This window comes from Euprymna scolopes, chromosome 4, assembly GCF_053919585.1.
Source record: "Euprymna scolopes isolate OS-2025 chromosome 4, ASM5391958v1, whole genome shotgun sequence".
NCBI lineage: Eukaryota > Metazoa > Mollusca > Cephalopoda > Sepiida > Sepiolidae > Euprymna > Euprymna scolopes.
The window spans coordinates 170,621,160-170,641,608 of record NC_136485.1 but is presented as its reverse complement, the minus strand read 5'-3'; the positions used below and the strand labels follow the sequence as shown (position 1 = coordinate 170,641,608).

At 30.7% G+C, this 20,449-nt stretch overlaps 1 protein-coding gene across 10 annotated transcripts in view; it reads right to left on the bottom strand.

Annotated features, from left to right (window-relative positions):
• Positions 1–5,218: 5,218 nt before the first annotated feature.
• The window catches only part of LOC145270233 (mortality factor 4-like protein 1), a 139,114-nt gene continuing 123,883 nt past the window's right edge, over positions 5,219–20,449 (bottom strand). For all 10 annotated transcript variants that reach the window (XM_080125870.1, XM_080125875.1, XM_080125884.1 and 7 more), the window contains one exon: positions 5,219–5,443. In XM_080125870.1, coding sequence (XP_079981996.1) covers positions 5,359–5,443 — 85 coding nt within the window. In that variant the 3' untranslated portion in view covers positions 5,219–5,358. The remainder of the gene's footprint in view (positions 5,444–20,449) is intronic.

Below are 20,449 nucleotides of genomic sequence, written 5' to 3'. Positions count from 1 at the left end.
AAAGTGAAATAACACTTTTGTTATCTCCTTTTGCCGGCATAACGTAAGTTTTTGAACCGCAATAGAGACAGACTCCAAAGTCTTTAAATAGTTTTTGGAGTCTGCTGAGGAAGACAACTCCTAGCATGAAGCAGATGATGAAATGAATTGATCAACCGCCTCACAAACACAATCTCAACAGAACGTGGACTTCAGCATTTAGAGAATTGATGGTGTCACACACACACCCAAGTTCAAAAGTTTAAGAAGAGAAGATGATAGGAGAAATCCACAACACACAAACTTGGTGTCAGTGAGCTGTCGAACAAGGTGATGCCACATGGTGATATTTTGCTGCTAGTCTTTTGGTTGTTTTGTTAATGGCATATCAACCTTATTAGGTCATTTAATGACATGAAAGGTTATTTATTTTAAATTCTTATTTGTATATTATTTGCATAGATCGTATGCTTTTTTTTTTTTTTTTTTTAAATATATAACGGTAAAAATGTTTGGGAAGTAAAGAGATCTTTGCGCTTTTAAAAAATTTTCTTGTAAAGTTTTGTGACTTACAGAAAATTGAATTAATTATCTACATGCAAGACTCTACGGACAAATTTATATTTAGTTGACCTTTGGCAACTAAATATTTTCGTTTACTAGCCAAATAAACAAGTTACTAGACAAACTCGCATGATTTTTGGCATCTTCGTTCCATAACGAGTATGTACATTTTTTTAAATAAGTGTAATTCTAAATATTTTATGTTGTGACTTAAACATTTGAATTTCTTCTGATGTTTTATTTTTTAACAACCTTTGTTAAAGAAAGCATATTATTTTATTAAACTTTTATTGTTTAAATAATTTGACTTTGCTCGTTTAAAAAAAAAAGGTTGAAAAGAAAAAGGTTCACTCACTAATGAGCTTTGAAAGATTGTCAGTGAAAAAAACACAATTACGAAAAGATAAGTGTTTTATTATTTCTACTTGACATTTGGAAAAATCAAATGTGACTGTTTTACTCGCAACGTAAAGCCCTGGCATAAACTTTATTTAACAGATTATGAGTATATGTTCAATAGTGAAGGATGACTGGCATGGTATGCATGTTGGGGATTCGTCTCCCTTCGGTAGGCATGTACTCACTTGAGTATGACTAATTTGATTATCTTTACAATTACTGTCTTAACTTCCCTTCCAGTTGCTCTTCCCCATGTTAGGAATGTTTTTTTTTTTTTTAAATAATGTTATTTAGAAATGCCATTTTTAGCATGGGGAAGAGAGTGCTGCTTTTAACTATTCTGTACTTTCACCTAACAATTTAATAAACAAAAGAAACAGTAAAAAAATCAAAAATGAAAGAGTGACTGGAAGTGAAATGGAAACAGTAATCATCAAACTAACCAATTCATATTCTTGCTGATATCACCTCCGCTCTCCTCAGGTTTTTGTGTCCTCATTCTGATTTGTTAATGGATGTACATCTGTGTGTGTATCGTTGGGGATCCATCACTAGTGTTCAAATTTGAATTAAGTTCCTATATATCAGACCTGAGATAATTTGTCATTCAAGTCATCAGCTCATTTCACTGTCTGTCTGACTTGATCTGCTTCAACTCCTTGAACGACTCTTATCCTAACTCCTCACGTTTAACTCATCTGATATAAGCAATCTAGTCGTCTCCTGCAACCAGAAATTTCTAAATGTCTGGTCTTTCTATCAGTCACTCCTGTGACGTCATTCTCCATCTTGACTCTTGACTCGTACCTCTGTTTTATCTAACTCATCTAATCTTCACTTGCACTTCAATTTTACATATCGCTCATCTCCGGGAACAATTCTGTTTTGCAGATTTGGGTCATATAGATATGTACTCGGTGTGAATCTTGTCAAACTTTATACAAGTTAACTTAATCACTATTAACATAGGGCTCAGAATATGAATGTTATTCATATGAATAAATGCAAAAGTTTTTGCATCATGTTTGCAAGAAACATATGCATGCATTGTGTAATAATAAAATTTTTGCTTTGCACATAGCAAACTTTGCGATGTGATGATTTCCATGGAAAATCTTACTCGTTTTCTTGTATTTGTGTTGAAAATCAACGTCGCTTTGATTTTGACTTTGGTTCATTTTGATTTGGTCTTTTCCAACTATTCATGTATGTTGGTGTTGCCAAAAGCCTGTTTTATCTGGTTTAAAAGTTGCACCAGTACTAATTGTTCAAGTAGTAGTGATTGTAGGGGCAGATAACTTGTACTTTATTTCAAAAATATTTTTTTTTTTACAGTAATTTAAAAAAACACACAAAAAGAAAACAAATTTACAAAAAATTCCATACTTTATTAAAAAAATTCTACCTAAGAATATACATTTTAATAAAAAAAAAAAAAAAAAAAAAAAGGAAGAATTTCTGAAGATTTAACATTATTTGGTGTTATGCAACAGTTTGCTTTCTTTTTTTGCCAGAAGGGATAGAAATATGCTGAGCCTCTTAAAATCACAAAGTCATAAAAAAAAAGCTTATTTTTTTTTAAATAGATCAATTTTTAGCATAAAGTCTTAATTTGATGCATTTTGATATTTTTCATTTTTTTTTAATTTAAAATCTTATTGATTTAATAAAGTATTTAAAAAAATAATTTAATTATCAATATTTTTGGTAATTTCTATATAATACTGACAATGGCAATCGGTGTTGTCCAGGAATGAAGTGGTGCTTATATAGAACACATCAAATGCTGAACCCGAAGCAGTGCTTGTATAAAATGTAAAATCTGTAGTGATTTCAATAGAATTGGGCAGAATAAACTAACCACTCAGTTCTTATCCAAAATACTCCTTTCCTATATTAAAAACAAAAAATAAAGAAAAACCTATATGTATCTGTGAAAGAACAAAAATATCATATTCCAAAAATTCTATAAATAAGAAAATCAAATTTTATAAGAGAAAAGCAACTATCATGTGTTGCCATTCTGAAAATAATCTCAAGAAACAAAGGGAGATAAATCTCAGAAATTTATATTATCAATTTATGTTGTAATGTCTAAAAGTTCCCATTAATTGCTTAAAATTGATTTTCTTTATAAAAATAAAACTACTTGATCAATTTATATGATTTTTGGAATATGATATTTTTGTTTTGTCATGGTTACGTACATCATACAGATTTTTCTTTATTTTTGTTTTTAATATAGATGGAATTCTAGACAAACATTGAATTATTAATTCACTTTACAATTCCTTTTTTTTTTAGCTTTTTTTTTTTAAAACTATACCATTTTTCCAAAATATATATATTTTTTTAATAGAATTTTGTAAATTTAAATTCAATTATTACAATATACATTTGGTTATCATATTATTAAATAAACCAAATTGGCAGAAAATTATCTTGGGGCAGTAAACAAAAAATAAGTTTTTTTTAAAGATGGTTGTTATTCTTGCTGCCATTTTTGTTTGTTTTTCAATAATTAAAACAAAGAAATAAAATAAGGGCAGATTATTTGCCATAAAACTTGATTACTTCCTATCACTAGCCAATTCTGTAATTTGGAACAACTACAGCTATTAGTCAAATATATGTTCTTTAGTCAATAAAAATGCTTGAAATATGAATTAATACTGGTGAACTGTGAAAAATGCTTGTTACTAAATTTGTTTGTTTTTTTCATGAGTGGTGGTATTAGTATAATTTCTAGAGAGAAAAGGCCCTCTTTCAGCTAAATATCAGTAATCAAAATAAGTGATTGATAAGATTTAAAAAAAAAATGTGTAAGCCAAAAGAGTTAGTATTATTATTTCATGATTATTATACTGTGTAAAAAAAAAAAAGGTGCTTATGCAGTTTAGCAAAGATATTAAAAAATGAAGAAAAATCTCTATGATGTATGTGCCCATAATGGAATGATAAATTTTATTAAGTTGCCTAACGAGGACTTGTGGTCTTGACTGACCATCTGTCCAAAACATTAGCATGTCCAGTGTCGCAACCATGTAAATTTGTCTACATCAATAAAAATAAATCTTGCTCTTTTTTATTGAGCACTCTTAACCTTGTTAAATTCCACACGTTTTCTGTCTTAAATATCTATAACTTGTTATATTGCTTAATTTGATCAAGTAGTGTTTTTTTTTTACAAGGGAAAATAAAATTTTAGTCAGATCCCTTGTGCTGAAGCCATCTTGGCAATTTTAGCTATGAGGAGGATGGGATGATAGAGGAGATAACTCCATCTAATTTTGGAAGTTTACCAACATTTGACAGGTTTTAATAATTTTAGGTATTCCTTTTTTTCTTTTTCTTTTCTTTCGAAAAATCGTTTCAAAATTTATTAAGAAAATTATTAGAACTTTCATGTGCATTTTGGCAAACTTCAAGAATTAGATGAAGTTAGCTCCCCTGATGCTCCCCCCTCCCACCTCATAGCTGAAACTGCTAAGTTGTGATGAATATAACTAAAATTTGATTTTCCTCTGTAAAAAAGAAAAAAAAAGAAAATACTTGATCAAATTAAGTAATTTTTTCATGAGAACTTCATTCCATAACAGGCACGTACATCATAAAGACGTTTCTTTATCTTTGTTTTTTAAAAATATTTTTGCTAAACTGCACAAGCACCCCAAAAAAAGAAAAAAAAAAAAAATATATATATATATATATATATATATATATTTTAAAAATGCTCCAAAATCATATGACTTTATGACTATTTAAAAAAAAAATTAAATATGACAATGTAGTCATTTTGTTAAGATAAGGGATGCATAATTTTCTATAGGATTTCGTTTGTGTCTAGAATTATCCCTACCTTACAAAACAAAAATAAAGAAAAATCTGTATGTACATAGCAGTGATGAAATTAAAATATCATATTCCAATTTTGATAAAATCAAATCTTATCAGTAACAGAAAAGCAACTGTCTTGTCCGTCATTTTGATAACAATCTTAAAAAAAAAAAAAAAAAAAAAAAAAAAACGGAGATAATTCACCATAAGTCAGACTTACTAGATTTATGTTGAAATGCCTATGAATTCCCATAAATCACTTAAAAATTATTTTCTTTATACAAATAAAGATACTTGATCAATTTACGCGAGTTTTGGAATATTTTCATTTTCCGTCAGACACAGATTTTTCTTTAATTTTGTTTTCAATAACCAAATGAAAATAGCAGTTTCATCGTAAATAGAAATTCTAAAACAAAATCTTTTCAAAATTTAAAATCGAATGATGGCACACCTAAATCAGCAGTATTTCTTGTGTTCCCTTTTTTGGTTTTCAGAAGCAGTCGATTTGATTTTAAGGAGGATGGAAGGTGATGAAAAAGATGAAGAATGGGTGTCACGATCAGCACGCGCAGAATCTCAGCTCACTTTGCGAAGATATTCTGGAGAGACGGCCATATAATCATTAACGCTGAGTAGAGTTGATGCATTCTTCTGTAAATACCTGTGAATGGAAGAAACATTAATGAAACGTATGAGAAATCCGTTTGTTTTTTATAAACTCTTAAAAGAAAATCGACAAGCAAAAGTCATGTCATAAAAATATGTAAGGATTCAAGAAAAGTTGAGTTGGTGAAAAACCAAAATGTATGGAAAGATCATGATCAAATGTTCAGAAGATTATTTTATGTCACATCATCAATTTTATATGCTGGCATGAACTGGACAACTTTTAGAAAATCAACTTCCAAACATATCTCTAATTTCTGCAGAAGTTATTTTGTTGATTGATTCCCTTCCTGATGCCAACTTAATGAAGTGATAGAGGACCAGGATTTTTATTGAGACATCACCTCTAAGTGATTGCTAATCGAAACTAAAGTGCGCATCACCTTTATATGTACATATATTTTTTTTTTCTGAAAGTTGTAATTACCCCAGACATTAATAATTCTGTTTTTCTTATGGATTACTAATGGATTTTCAATGGACTTGTTTCAGATTTATCCTGTCCTGGATTTTACAGTCTTTTTCATTGGATTTTCCCCACATCATTCCCCGCCTCCTCGTTTCATGCTTTCTTAATCCCTATAAACTGTTAAATAACTTCTTTGATGCAAGTATGTTGTATTGTTTGTTTCCTTTAATGCATTAACCTGCAAAATTTATTGCATATTTTGCAAACCTCTTGCTTCTGATGAGAATTGCATTCTTCGAAACTCCATGGAATAAAGATTTTCTTGTTAACTCCTTGTTGGATAATAAAAATTTTGTATACCTTCCTTTCGGAATTACAAGATGCTGATCACTTTACCGTTTCTTTCTTTCAGCATGTTAAAATTTGCAATTCTTGACAATACCTGTTTCGTAGCATAGAAACATTCATATAATTTTTATGTCAATTTTTTATTTTATTCTACCCTGACTCATCAAAAGAAGGAACTCACACACAAAAAGTGACTTTTATATAACAGTAGAGATACATTAGCAGGAAGTTTCCTTTTTGTTCTGCCCCCACCCCTCCAAAAAAAAAAAAACACACACCTACAAACACCCGGGCAATGCGGGGTACCCCTGCTAGTAATTAAATAAAACTAGCCATCTAATAAGAAACTATAAAAATGAATAATTAAAGTTTATTTTTCAAAGGAATATGCAAATTAGTTCATCTTCATGAAGCCGCTTGCATATCAGTGATTGAGTTTATTTTAATGATTTTTTTCAATAGAAAAAGTAGACTTTTGACATCAATGTCAGAGCAAAAAAAAAAAAAAAGAAAGAAAAGAAAGACCTTCAACTATACATACACACACATTATATACATATATATATATATATATATATATATATATATACAGTGCTGCTGAACTCAAATTCTGGGTTCATATATATATATATGAACCCAGAATTTGGGTTCAGCAGCTTATGAATACTGACTATTGCTTTTTCCCCATGCTAGTCTTTCTCAATACATTATCTAACTCACCTGAAGATGCTCTCGGAATGAAGTGAAAACGTTCGTAATACATATGGGACATTAACATTTTTGATTTTCACACAAAAAAAGAAAAATCATAAAAAAAGAAAAAATATAATTAAACAGAAGCTTTATTGTCTATAATATTTATTTTAAATAAAAATATGTTGAGCATAAAACACACAATATTAAATAATTATTCTTTACATTTAAAGACACTAATGTTTCATGTTTACGCAATCATCAGTGTATGAGTGACAATTCTTGCCTGTTTTGAGATTCAAACCCAGCCATGGAGCTATCTTTTGCTGGACCTCTACCCCCAGTGCCATCAAACAATTGTCACAGAAATGAAGGGAATTAAGAACTATTAAATGCTGAATTTGGGCGAACACATTTGATAATGTGGCATGTTCATATGAGCGAAAGTCATGAAAAATGCACAAACTCTAGTTGACTGCCTTAGTTAAAATTCCGCAGACCATGCCCATCCTTAAATATTCTTAAAGGGGCTTGTTAATTATAATCAAATAATATTCTTTTATAACTACAGACACTAGTGCTTCATGCTTATGCAATCATCAGTGTAGGGGTGACAATTCTTGCTGGTTCGGTGTTGTTAGGGGCCATAAACTAAATGGAAAAATAAGTCCAGTACAAACAGACAAAAGTTTATAGAAGCTAGAGTAATTGTAAGAAAGAAATAGCGACAGCTAAAAGAGAATATACGGAAACGACCAGAAAACGCACCAAAGCACAAAAATTAGGAACTCATAATTTCTGGAAAATCTACAACAGTGTAGTAAATAATGGCCAATTAACAATTCCCCCACTAACCAACAATTATGAGGTTGTTTGCATGGTAACCAAGAAAGCTAATATGCTTGCCCCAAACTCTACTTTGGACCCAGATTGATTTTCATTTGTGGACAGAAACTACACCAGATAATCTGAAAATCACTCCTTCTCAAGTACATGATATCAGAAAAAATCTTGACCCAATCTCATCCCACTTGTACTATTAAAAAAATGCTCCGTTAAGGTTGCTTCAGTTCTCTCCAAACTTTTCAACAAGTACCTTAATGGATCTTGCTTCCCTGACTCTTGGAAAACTGCTTCTGTTGTACCAGTTTACAAGAATTTAATTATCACCCCATTAGCCTCCTCCCTCTTTTCACCAAAATATTTGAGTCCATAATTAATCAAACTCTAGTCCATCACCTTACAGTTGCTAAAGTTCTGTCCGACCAACAATATGGACTTAGGCAAGCCTGTTCTACTGCAGATATCCCAACTGTAATCCCTGAACATATATACCATGCACTGGATAAGGCGATGATGGATGCAACAGCAAAGACGTCACTTTTTTCACGTTCTTTTCCTTCTTCACGGTATGGGTCTCAGCCTGCCTACCTACTACCATTTTTTTTTTTTTGCTCAACACACACCTCCAAACACCCGAGCAACGCCAGGCACTCAGGCTAACCTTAAATAAGGCTGTCCTCGATGGACGGACATCAAAACAATATATACATGCAGGTAGACTTCAGGGGGTCGATCCTTAGACCTTTTTTATTCCTGATATTCATAAATGACCTCCCTTTCTATTGACAAAAAGTAAACAAAAATTCTACTGTTAATTAATATAAGATTCAAGTATTCTTTGAATCACTGTTCGTTTTTCTTTGCTATAACAATTTTACAAATAAGAGATTGCATGGTGATACTAATAATCACTTTACAGGTGGATAAAAATTTGTATTAATGCCTTTAGGCATCTCCAAACCATTGTGTAAAACATCACTATCTTACATATTAATAGCAACGTCATCAATTCGTGTGTTTACTATAATCTGGTTAAAACTTCTATGGAAGAGCATTGGCGATACAATGAATAAATAAAATTTACAATAAAAAAAAATGGATAAAAAACAATATAAGACTTACCTTTTGTAAAACAAATAGATTTTTTTTTTTTTAACGAACTACATAGACGAAAAATTAATTTTAATGTCTTCTGTTGAGGCTTTATGTATCTGAAGATAATGTTGCTTACAGGCCTCCATACTTTTTTGGAAAAAGGCGCAAAAATCAATTAACACCCTCTATCATTTTAGTCGATTTTGCTTTTGCAATTTTTATTATCTCAAGAGTCATACATTCTATTATATGAATGATCTTTTTTATTATTGGAAACCTGTTACAAAAATATCTTTGTTTAAACATCATATTGCATAATATTTGAATTTAATATTATTTAAAGCTTTTTAGAAATAATTATTTTTTTAGAATTGTTTTTTTTTGTTGTAATTCAAATAATTATATTAACGAGAAAAAAAGTATCAAGAAAAAGTGTTCATTTTTTTTAACATGTCGTTATTTACAACTTTAAGGTAAGTGAAATAAATAACAGGATTATATATATATATATCTACAATATAAAGCTGAATGTGTGTGTGTGTGTGTGTGGTCACGAATAGGCTCCTATATGGTTGACTATTTTAAAAAACTGATTACATATAATGATAGAAGATGTATCGAGACACAGGAATGGGTATGTTTGATCTGGCAGAACGGTGGTTCATTAAAATAGTGGGGTCTGCATATGTGCCTGGTCAGCAAAGTATGAAAATAAAAAATTTAAAATTAAAAAAAAAACGTTTACAAGTGTTTTTGATATAGATGTACATAATAATACTTTGATATAAGTATGTTTTAACTTAAATAGGGATGGTATAATAAAATTGTGCGTTCGCGCCTGGCCTCCATAGAATGGAAATAGGCACAAACTTTAATAAAAACTTTTTATATCTATCTGCGTAAGTATACTTTGATAATTATGTTTCAGTTTGAAGAAATATGGTATAATAAAATTATGGGGTCTTCGTTCGCACCTGACCTCCATAGAATGGAAATATGTCACAAAGTTTAACAAGTTTTTTTTAATATAGATCCACAGAATATTGTGATAAGTGTTTCAGTGTGAACAGGTATGGTATAATAAATTATGGGGTTTATCTATTTTATTTTTACTTTTATCATATTTTGCTTTGGTTTTGATACCCCCAAATTCAACCCAAATTTACAACCCTTCCTTTTCATAACCTATCATACTTTCATAAATCAGAGTCCATTTTCTGTAGGCTGTTCTTGAACCCAGTCAACGACGGGTACTTTTCTAGTATATATATATATATATATATATATAATGAAGTCATTTTTTTCCCTTCTGAGTTTGACCTTAATAGGATTAAAAATCAAGACATTTCATGCAAATGTAATATGCACAAACTGCAGCACAATATCTGAGGTGTGCTATAGGCCTATTACCTCTACACTTGCTCGATACTCATATGTTCCTATATTTTTTCTGGTGAGAGGTCACTGCCAAAACCTGTAAGAATCAATGGAAGTTGTAAAATCTTTTCTCTCCATTTAATTCCTCCTCAGCCTGCTCCCCATTTACACCGTCGCTTTGTCGTTCACGAGGAACTACTACAAACACACACCGGTTAGGGGTTTTGTAGTTACATAAAAAAAAACGTTTCTCTCCCTTTCTTTTTTTCCTCATTAACATATATCATTTCCTTTATATTCCGTTTCGTTCGCTGGTTTCTTTTTCTGTTTACTATTTTTCGATTACTGATTTACATATTAATTTTCCGATTAACGCATTACAAAATGTAAGATGTCAATTTTTCACTTACAGCGACTACGAACAAATCAATCTCGCTTAGTAACAAATCAATTTATGTTGGCTTTAACATATTCGGCAACTTACACCGAGAATTACTACATTTAAAAATATAAACAATGCATCTCGAAAAACCGACGTTCTGGTTTACTGTGTTTCGTATGATGTTCCCATTTTTCCAGATTGCATTGCGGTTCTAAACATTGTTAGGATATAACTCATACGAAAATGAATTCCACTACTGACGCTATTTTTTGCACAAACAAGGTTTTTCTTTTTGGTAATATTTACTTCATTAGTTGACTTTACTCATTTTCTTTGATTTATACAAAGAATGCTAATATTTATCTCGACATAGATTTTACCAATGCATTCACTTAACTTCAAAAATTAACTGAATTGGTAAGCTCGCACTGAAAAAAATTCTCATCATTTTCTTTCCCTCACGTGTACATACACTTTTTTCCCCCCGAGGGAAATTATGTTTGGTTCTTAATCTTCAAATTCCTATTTTAGTCACCTAAATTAATTAGTGTGAATGGAGCATAGAATAATATGCCGATACATTATTACATTACAGCAAAACCATCGTTCACATTCCACAAGTCAACTTCGATAGGTTTCTAGGTATGCTGACACGATTACAGGTTGTCTATTCCAAAAGTCTTTCTTAACAGGGCGATGTTTGGGGTGTCTATTCCAAGACCAGTTTAATTGGACATGTTTCGCTTTAATTAATGAGAAAAGGAAAGTTTTACATGGAACATTTTTGATTATTAAAAACAATCACATGACATATTCATCAGGGTTTAATATGGGCGAGCGCCATTTGATAACCAAAACAAACCAAAAACATTTATTGTATAAAATTTTATCAAAATATAATTGGAAAACCATTTAATGAAAAATTTGCGTAAAAAAAAAATGATAATTTCAATAAACAATTTCGTAATGAAAGCAACATCGGATTTTTATAAAATAGTTTCTTTCTTTCTTGGACAAATAAATTTTACGAAAAGTTTTTTGGAAAATTAAAGCAACTATATAGTTGGAAAAAGAAGTTTCAGAAAACAATTTCGTAATGAAAGCAACATTGGATTTGTATAAAATAGTTTTCTTTTTTTTTTTTTTTTTTTTTCTCCAACAAATAAATAATTGAAAACGTTATTTTGATTTAAAGCAACTTGGAAAGGTCAACAACCAATTATTTTCAATGATTGTTTTTTTCTTTTTTTTAATGGGGAAGTGGGTTGCTTTCTTATTTATTTATTTAACGGCAATCGTTCTACACTTTAAAGGTTGAGTTATTTATTTCATGCTTCGGCCATAGTCTAACCAGGATTTGCACAGCAGGTGCGTGAAATAAAATGGTGTCTACAAATTTCGGCAATAAACTGTAGAAGCACCGTTATTCTTTGGATTATATTCGTTGTGGGGGAGGGGGCATAATTTAACAATTAAAAAAAAATTACGACTGAGCGAGATTTAAGTTTCCCTTCCATTTTTACAACAACCGAACAAATAAGAGGAATTGATTGAGCACTTATTAAAATTATTTTGCTGTTAAATTTTTCGCATTTTCGTTACAGTTGTTACTTTGCAATCGCTGGTAGCCCACTCCCAAAATTGAATACAAGACGAAATTAAAAAGAATGGTGCAGAATTTGACCCCCCCCCCATTCCATTCCACCAGATTCAACCGAGCGTTGTTTAAATGTTGAAACACTAAATCAACATTTTATCTATTTTTTTGCATAATTAATTAATTAATTAATGATGGGAGTATTTTTTTTCTGTTTATTTTCTTAACATATGTTGACAAAAAATTAATTTGTACATTCTCTAGAAAAAAAAACAAACTTTTCTCTACTTTCACCTAACTATTTACAGTGTTCATATAAAGCATTCATCATCAACCGTGAAATCTAACTATGACCTTTATTTATTAGTACTCTCAACTCAACATTTATTTTTATACAAACATTACAACTGAATGATATCGTGAATTCACTTGCATTACACTTAAATTAAAATTAAAACAAATAAATTCATTTAGAATTTGAGAAAACAAAAAAATTCATTTAGAATTCGAGTGTGATGTGATTACTGAAACTAAACCAAAACAAACTTCACTGCGGAATTGATATTTGACCCAATTCACTTTTAAGTTAATTCATCACATTTTTTTTTCGTTTTTTTTTTTGCGCTTTCGCCTCAATGATTCGAGTTCGAGCCCCCCCCCTTTTTATTTTGGATTTTTCAAACACACGGGCACCGCCGAACCGTTCATATTGCATCACGTTCATTTTTTATTTGTTTTCTTTTTTATCCGATTTTTTAAAAATAGTTTTAACATTGTTTGTTTTTATAATATTTTAACAGGGGTATGACTTGGCTTTGTTTTTATTTTACCCCCCCCCCCAACCACACACGCCTCTAAAAACCAGGGCAACGCCGGGTATATTAGTATATATATAAAAATAACTATTTGATTATTTGAGCTTTTCAGCTTTAAAAAATGTTGAAATTTTTATCGACTTAGATTTATTTTGTTTAGTTTTTGTAATAGAAAATATGGGGTTGGGGGTAGAACACCTAAAAAATATTTTCTCTAATATATTTAATGAAACCTACTTTTATTATGTAAGTTTATTTCATAATGAATATTGAAAATTTCAGGAAAATATGATGATTATTTGATTTTTGCTAGGTTTTTAAAACATGGGTATGTCTACGGCTTCAAAAACATCACTACATAGGAACGTTGTTTTAAAGCGTTGATAATGTAAACAATGTCTTGCATTTTCATTATTTTTGTATGCTGTAAAAATGAAAAATAAATATATTAGCAGTTTATTTGAAACTTTTTTTAAATAGTAAAAAAGTTAGGATGAGAATATTAAATTAAATTACAGTTACATCGTGTTACATACGGGGAGGGGGGGGGTTAAAAACTATAGCGCGCATTGGAGGTACCTAAATGTCTTAGACGGTATCATTTACTTTTTTCTCATTGCAGGTTGGATGGTGGGGGAGAGTCAAGCCAGCACTCCTGAAAATGAAGAACTCTGGTCGATTTAAAATTGCCTGGGCAGCCCCATCTGCATTCTGTCTTTGGCCTTTTGGCCAGGAGCAAAGTGTATTATTTGTTCTGATACTATACTTTACCTTTTCTGACCTTGATCAACGGAGGAGAAACCCTTCTAGATAAAGGCAATTTTAATTTTTGTTCCTATCCAGAGTGCCCCTTTTTGGGGAGTTGGATTTTCCCCACATTAAAAACCGACCTTGTGTCTAACTCTTCCCTCATGAGGAGACAAGTAAATAGGAGCCTCATCTGCATTCCCAAAGAGTAAGCAATAAACTTACTCCACCCAAAAAATGGACAGAAACAGATTTAGAGCGCAAACCTCCTAGAACTGCATAGAATATCAGTCAAAAATGGCTCTTATTCTGTTGGCTTTGGAAATGAAATAAAACCATAGAGGTTTTTAAAATCTTTTAAAATTAGGAAAACTCCAAATAAGGTTACACTTATTAACCTCCCTTGAGAGAGAATGGACTCTTGTTATTTTTTTGCACATTTTATTCGATTAAAATCATACATCAACAAGATTTTTAAAGCTATATGCAGGCCGTTCGTTCTAAAATCTGTTTTGTTTTTAAATTGTATTACAATATTTTTTTATGGCTTTGAATTCAATATTTTTTTAATAATAAACAAAACTTAGAGAAATTAATTTTAAAAATAAATTAAAGAAAAGTTGTGAAGTCAGAAAAAAGATGTCCAGCATAAATAAATTTGCTCTTACTCCAAAGTGCTTGGCTCCTCGGTTGTACATTGCTTGAAAGGCGCTGATATATATCCTACTGGGTGCAGCAGTCGAAATATTGAGATAAGAATCAAAATAATAAAATAAGATTTGTTCATTTCAAGTTTAGAAAATAAATAAGTAAATAAATAAATAAGAATAGAAAGAAAAAAAAAAAAAAAGATAGAAAAGCACTCCAGATATTCTCAGATTCAGTAAAATTCAAACTTGTCTTTTAGAAACATCGACCGAGTTCATCTTTGAAATGAGCAAAACAGGATGTTTTTTTACACATGACATAAAAAAAGGAAATTCTAAGGGCTTGGCATAAGTATTTAAAAAAAAATCGGATACAAAAAAATATCCGGATTATTTGGTCATCGGATTTCTTTTGATAAATCTTTAGATGCATCCAATCTTCTATATAACAGGATCCGTCTGTCAGGCAATCATGGTTTGAAGCAGCACCTTAGCAGCAACCACACAATGAGCTTTGTGTGACTGTGATATCACAACAAAAAAGTGGGAGACCTAAATGTTCTCTTTGGGTGAAATTAAGGGGACAGAGATTTCAAGTGAAAGGAGCACCATAGTAACAATTAGTGCCACGATTCGGAAAACATTTTGGTTTTTGTCCAGAATTTTCTTTATATTAAATAAATAAATAAATAAATAAAAATAAATAAAAAAATCTGTATGAGGTACATACCGTGACAAAATGAAAATATCATTTAACAAAAATTACGTAAATTGACCAAGTTATTTTTCTAAAGAAAATCATTTTTAAGCAATTAATGAGAATTCATAGGCATTAAAACAAAAATCTCGCAAATTTGAATTATTGTTCAATTATCCCCCCCCCCTTTTTTAAAAATTGTTTTAGCAGACAAAACAGCCACTCTTCAATTACTCATAAAATTTGATTTTCTGAATCAAACATAAAACTACTTGATCAATTTACTTAATTTTTGGAATATGATATTTTTTTTATTTCATCATGGTATGTACAAGGTACCTTCTATAAGTTTCCAGACTTTTTTGTACAAACATTTAAAATTGTCGCAAACTCTTGAAAATTCAGTATATCTACACATCTTATGAAATGACAGACTAATTTTTATGAATTCAAGTTCAAATGAACAGCTACAGCAGAAATTGGAATACACCCTACTAAAGCCTGATTGTCACAGCTGGTGAATTTCAAAAATACATTCTAAACGTGAAGACACTTTAGAAGAATGATATGCAATAAAATTCTGTTTTAAACTTGGAAAAAATTCCACAGAAACGTATAGAATACATCAGACTGCTTTTAGACCATCTTATATGAATTGATCATCAGTTTTTGTGTGGCATAAGAGATTCAAGGAAGGCAGGAAGTCTGTGAGTGATGATAAGAGGTGTGGAAGGAGTAAGGAAGTCAGAATACCAGAGTTAATTGGCCAAATAAAGCATTTCATGGATAAGAATCTCCATGTGTCTATAGCGAGAATAAGTGCACAGTTTGATGTCAGTGTGGGAATTGTCCACAAAATTATCTGTGAGGAACTGAAGATGCGAAAGATTTGCGCAAAGTTTGTCCCAAGAGTGCTCACAGAAGATCAGACTATTTGACCAAGATGGCCATCAAGACAGTTCATCACCCTCCCTATTGTCCAGACCTTGCTCCCTGTGACTTTTGGTTATTCCCTAAGCTCATGGAAAACCTTAGAGGCTGTCGTTATGAGACAATTGAAGAGATGAAATAGGTTGTGACGAGGGTTATTGACATGCTCACACAAAAGGACTTCCATGAGGCCTTCCAAAAGTTGTTGGTACAATAATTGCATTGCAGGTGGAGAAGATTACTTTGAAGGAGACTAGTCTTATGAGTGTAATCAATAAAAGTGCCCATACAAAAAAAGTTTAGAAACTTATTGAAGGAACCTCGTACAGATTTTTTTTTTATTCTTCTTTTTTTTTTAATATAGAGGAGATCCTAGATAAGAACCGGTTTCTTTCTCCGACTTGATTTGAGAAAAAGTGAAGGTCTCGAGTGAAAGGAGCTCGGATACATCTTAATAACGATTAGTGCAATAATTCAGATAATATTTTCTCTAATAAAAGGATTAGAGTTGCTATGTTGTATTTACAATGATGCTGGTCTGGAATCATGTGAGAGACATTTAAAGATGGCGGACATAGGAAATAGCAATACACATGAAAAAATTGAAATAGCTTAAAATATTTCAATATTGGTATACATAGAAAGAGCTTGATGAGCTAAGAAAGAATCTTTTTAAATTTTTAAAATCTGATTAAAATTAAGGAAGTTATGACTATTTTTGTGCCTCACACGTTTGGATATTTTCCCCTCTTTAAGACCATATGCGTTTCGTCACATTTTTTACACTACTTTTTCAGTCAAAATATCATATCTTTCTTAAAACACAAGATTAAGCAATGAAATTTATCATATAAATGTAATTTTGTACAAGGAATCATAATATGCAACTGAAAATCTCCAAAAGTTCATGGTTTTCAAATAATCTGCAATAAATGTGCATAAATATGCTGCAATTCCTTAAAAATGCCATATATTCATAAACAGAAAGTTGGAGAACTCAAAGTTGAATTGTAATGTGCTTTATGTACAAAAAACATAAATCTAAACATAGGACCATTTAAAAATGAATATATTGCAATATTTCTTTGATATTATTGTAGATTAACACCTTCTGTTTAACCCCACCCAACCCCTTCTGACCACCCCTCCAAAATGTGATTCTACCTTTTTAGGCAATTATGTATGAAATGCCATGAAAAACTTTAATGAAAGATAAACAAATTATTTTAGAATTTCATGTAAAATAATTCCTCATTACAGCATTTTAGGGCAGTTAACTGTTTTTTTTCTATGGGAGATAAATCCTGTATGCTTTTTGTTTTATTTTTTAAGACGATTATGTGTGGTTTTAAGAGGGTTTCTATGCAATGAGAATATGGGGAGGATTGCCATTCGGACTTTGAATTAATTGTAGGGCTAAGGAAAATTATGTGTGAACATACTGAAGACTTGACAGAAACAAAAACAGCAAAAACAATATTAGAGGGGGGTTAGTTTCACAAAAATTTAATGTAAAATAATTCACCATTTCCAGGCCATTCTAGCATTTTAGGATATGGGAGATAAATCGTGTATTTTTCTTTAAGGAAGGATCTATTTTTTGTTTGTTTTAAACGCTTGTATGTGGCTTACAGAGGTATTTTGTTGGGGTGGCTTGCCACTCGAACTTAGGGTTATTGTTAGGGTTATTGTTAGGGTTAGAGAGTGTTTTAGGAGGAGACTTGCCACTCATAACTGGGGTTAGAGGTGAGGTTAAGAGAGCTTTTTTTCAAAACCAAACGTTCATCACTCATATTTACTGTTAGTGGTTCATAATTATTGGCTTTTGAAAATGTTATGGATTAAATTTGGAATATCACATTACTATTAAATATGTAAACTTATGTAAATAAGGATGTGAAACTTTACAAAAATTAGGACAAAGAGACAAAAATAATGAAATAAAAATCTTCCTAATTGTAGTTTGATGTGTTTTCTAACTGCTTTTAAAATTTCAACAATATTGATATAGATTTTGAGGATTTGTATTACTATAAATGTTATCAAAGATATCAAGATAAGTTACTTTTCTACCTAACTGGATAATTTTTTAGTGTTTTTATTTAATGTAACATGTTTATTCAGCTCGAAAAACAGTGTTTACCAATGTATTGGAAAATTTAAAATGGCGCCCGACTCTCTTGAAACTGTAAGTTTGGGGAAAAGAGTTAGAAATAAAAAACTAGACAAAATACTGTTAGAACTTGCTCAATATATGTTGCCATGACATAGGCTGACATATATCCGGTGGGTTTTTAACAGTATTTTGTATAGTTTTTTATTTTTAACTCCTTTTCTCAAACTTACCATGTCAAAGAGAGAGTCAGGCTGGACGCCATTTTAAATTTTCCAATACATCGGTAAACACTATGTTTTTTGAGCTGAATAAACATGTTACATTAAATAAAAACACTAAAAAAATATCCAGTTAGGTAGAAAAGTAACTTATCTTGCCTTTGATAACATTTATTTGTTATATATTTGATTTTTGAATCGATGTGCATAGTAATACAAATGAGATCTTGATACTTATTTTGATTTTGAAAAAAAAAAACATTTGTGGCTGTTCGCAGTAAAACATTGTTTTAATTCGCTGTTCAAAACTAATGCAATAAATAAAAGTGCATGCAAGCTATATATCTACAAAAGTTTTTTTTTTTTTAAACCATGTTTTTAAATTTGGCCAGAAATGTGAGGAATTGCAACGGATTCATAATGCCGAATTGGTTGGGATTGTTATTATATATTCTGAAAACCGAATAGTTCTAAACTAATGTTATTCTGATAACAAAATAGCTCTAATTAAACATGTAAGAACATTTATATTCATATTTTCATTTTTTTCTTAATTCATTTTTGAATAAAATTAAAGAACGCGTATTGCTTACACCGTGCTATTGCTAATACTACAGCTGCTGCTACTAATGCTAACTTAATTTGACCAAACTCGAGAAATAGAAACGTTTTTTTTTTTTGGTAGGTCCTTTTAAATTATTATCAATTACCACGGTCCTACTCAACATACAATAATACTATTAATTGATAAAGATAGTAAAAAGATTGATTTACTTATTAGTGGGTGTCCGAAGAAATATTTTTCAAAATGTTTGATACTCGTTATATTAAAGTCTTATTTTTAACACGACAAAAAAAGAAATGGTCAAAAATATTTCGGACACTTGACAGTATTAAGATTAACACCTCTTCTGATTGGTTACCAAATTTCATGACTAAATTCTTCATACAATCACAGTACGGGCCTTTAGAAATCAGGAAGGGGGTAATCATTATAAAACCATAAAGTTGCTGCTTTGTGGGATGATCTTGCCAAGATATATTTAAGACTGTTCGTAACATATGGGTGTATGTGCCGTTTAGCTTTTTTTCTAATCTTTTCATGAGTCCTAGACTATAGCACTGCTAGAATCTCTTAATAATATTGGTTGTTTCTTCTAATCTGGTGAATTAGTAAATCTTTAAATAGTTGTTCCAAAAAGTAAGACCTCATATTTATTTATTTTTTTTTTTAACTTATGAAGATGGAGGTCGTACCATTAAAATGAACGACCTTTTGTGCTATAGAATTTATTTTTCTACATAGTCAACACCATTCTCAATGCATTTTTGCAAGCCTCTTTTCATGCCTCGGTCATAAAAGTTTGGAGCTTGCTTTTTCACTCACATTTCTTTTGTCACTCTGAAATTAACAAACCCATCTCCATTGTAAACATTCAACAAACACTGATGAATGTTGATCAGTTTTTCTGCATGGAGAAATTAAATGATGCATTTCTGCTTGTGTTGCACATCCATGACAGGTTTGCTTTATTAGAGTCTTACACTGTCAATATCTGCAACAGAAAAATGAAACTTTCAGGTCATGAATGCACAAGTTCAGTTAACATAACAAATACAATTTGCAATCCCTTCTGATCCATTTGGACGGAATAAAAATAGGTAGCATTACTTTTGGAATGATCCTTGTATATATCATTCGTAATCAAAGTATTTTTTAAGTTAAATTTGAAATTAAAGTTCAAATTTTTGAGACGAGGACTGATTGTTTATATTACTTGTTTAGATCTGATTATTATTATTATCTTGAGTTTTATTTGTGCAACGTTTCAGTCAAGGCATATCTGACTGGAACATTGCACAAATATCACTCAAGATGAGAACAATAGTCCGATCAATACAAGTAATCTCAAATTTGAAAATTTGAGAAACCTGAGAAATGCTGTATAATTTTTGTATTAAATGAAAAAAATAATTTTTTTAAATTATTTTTTTTCTGAGACTTGATAACATCCATCCTAATCATAGAATTATAATTTGTTCTACATGATGGATTAATAAGTTCCCGACAATTTCCTTATATTGTT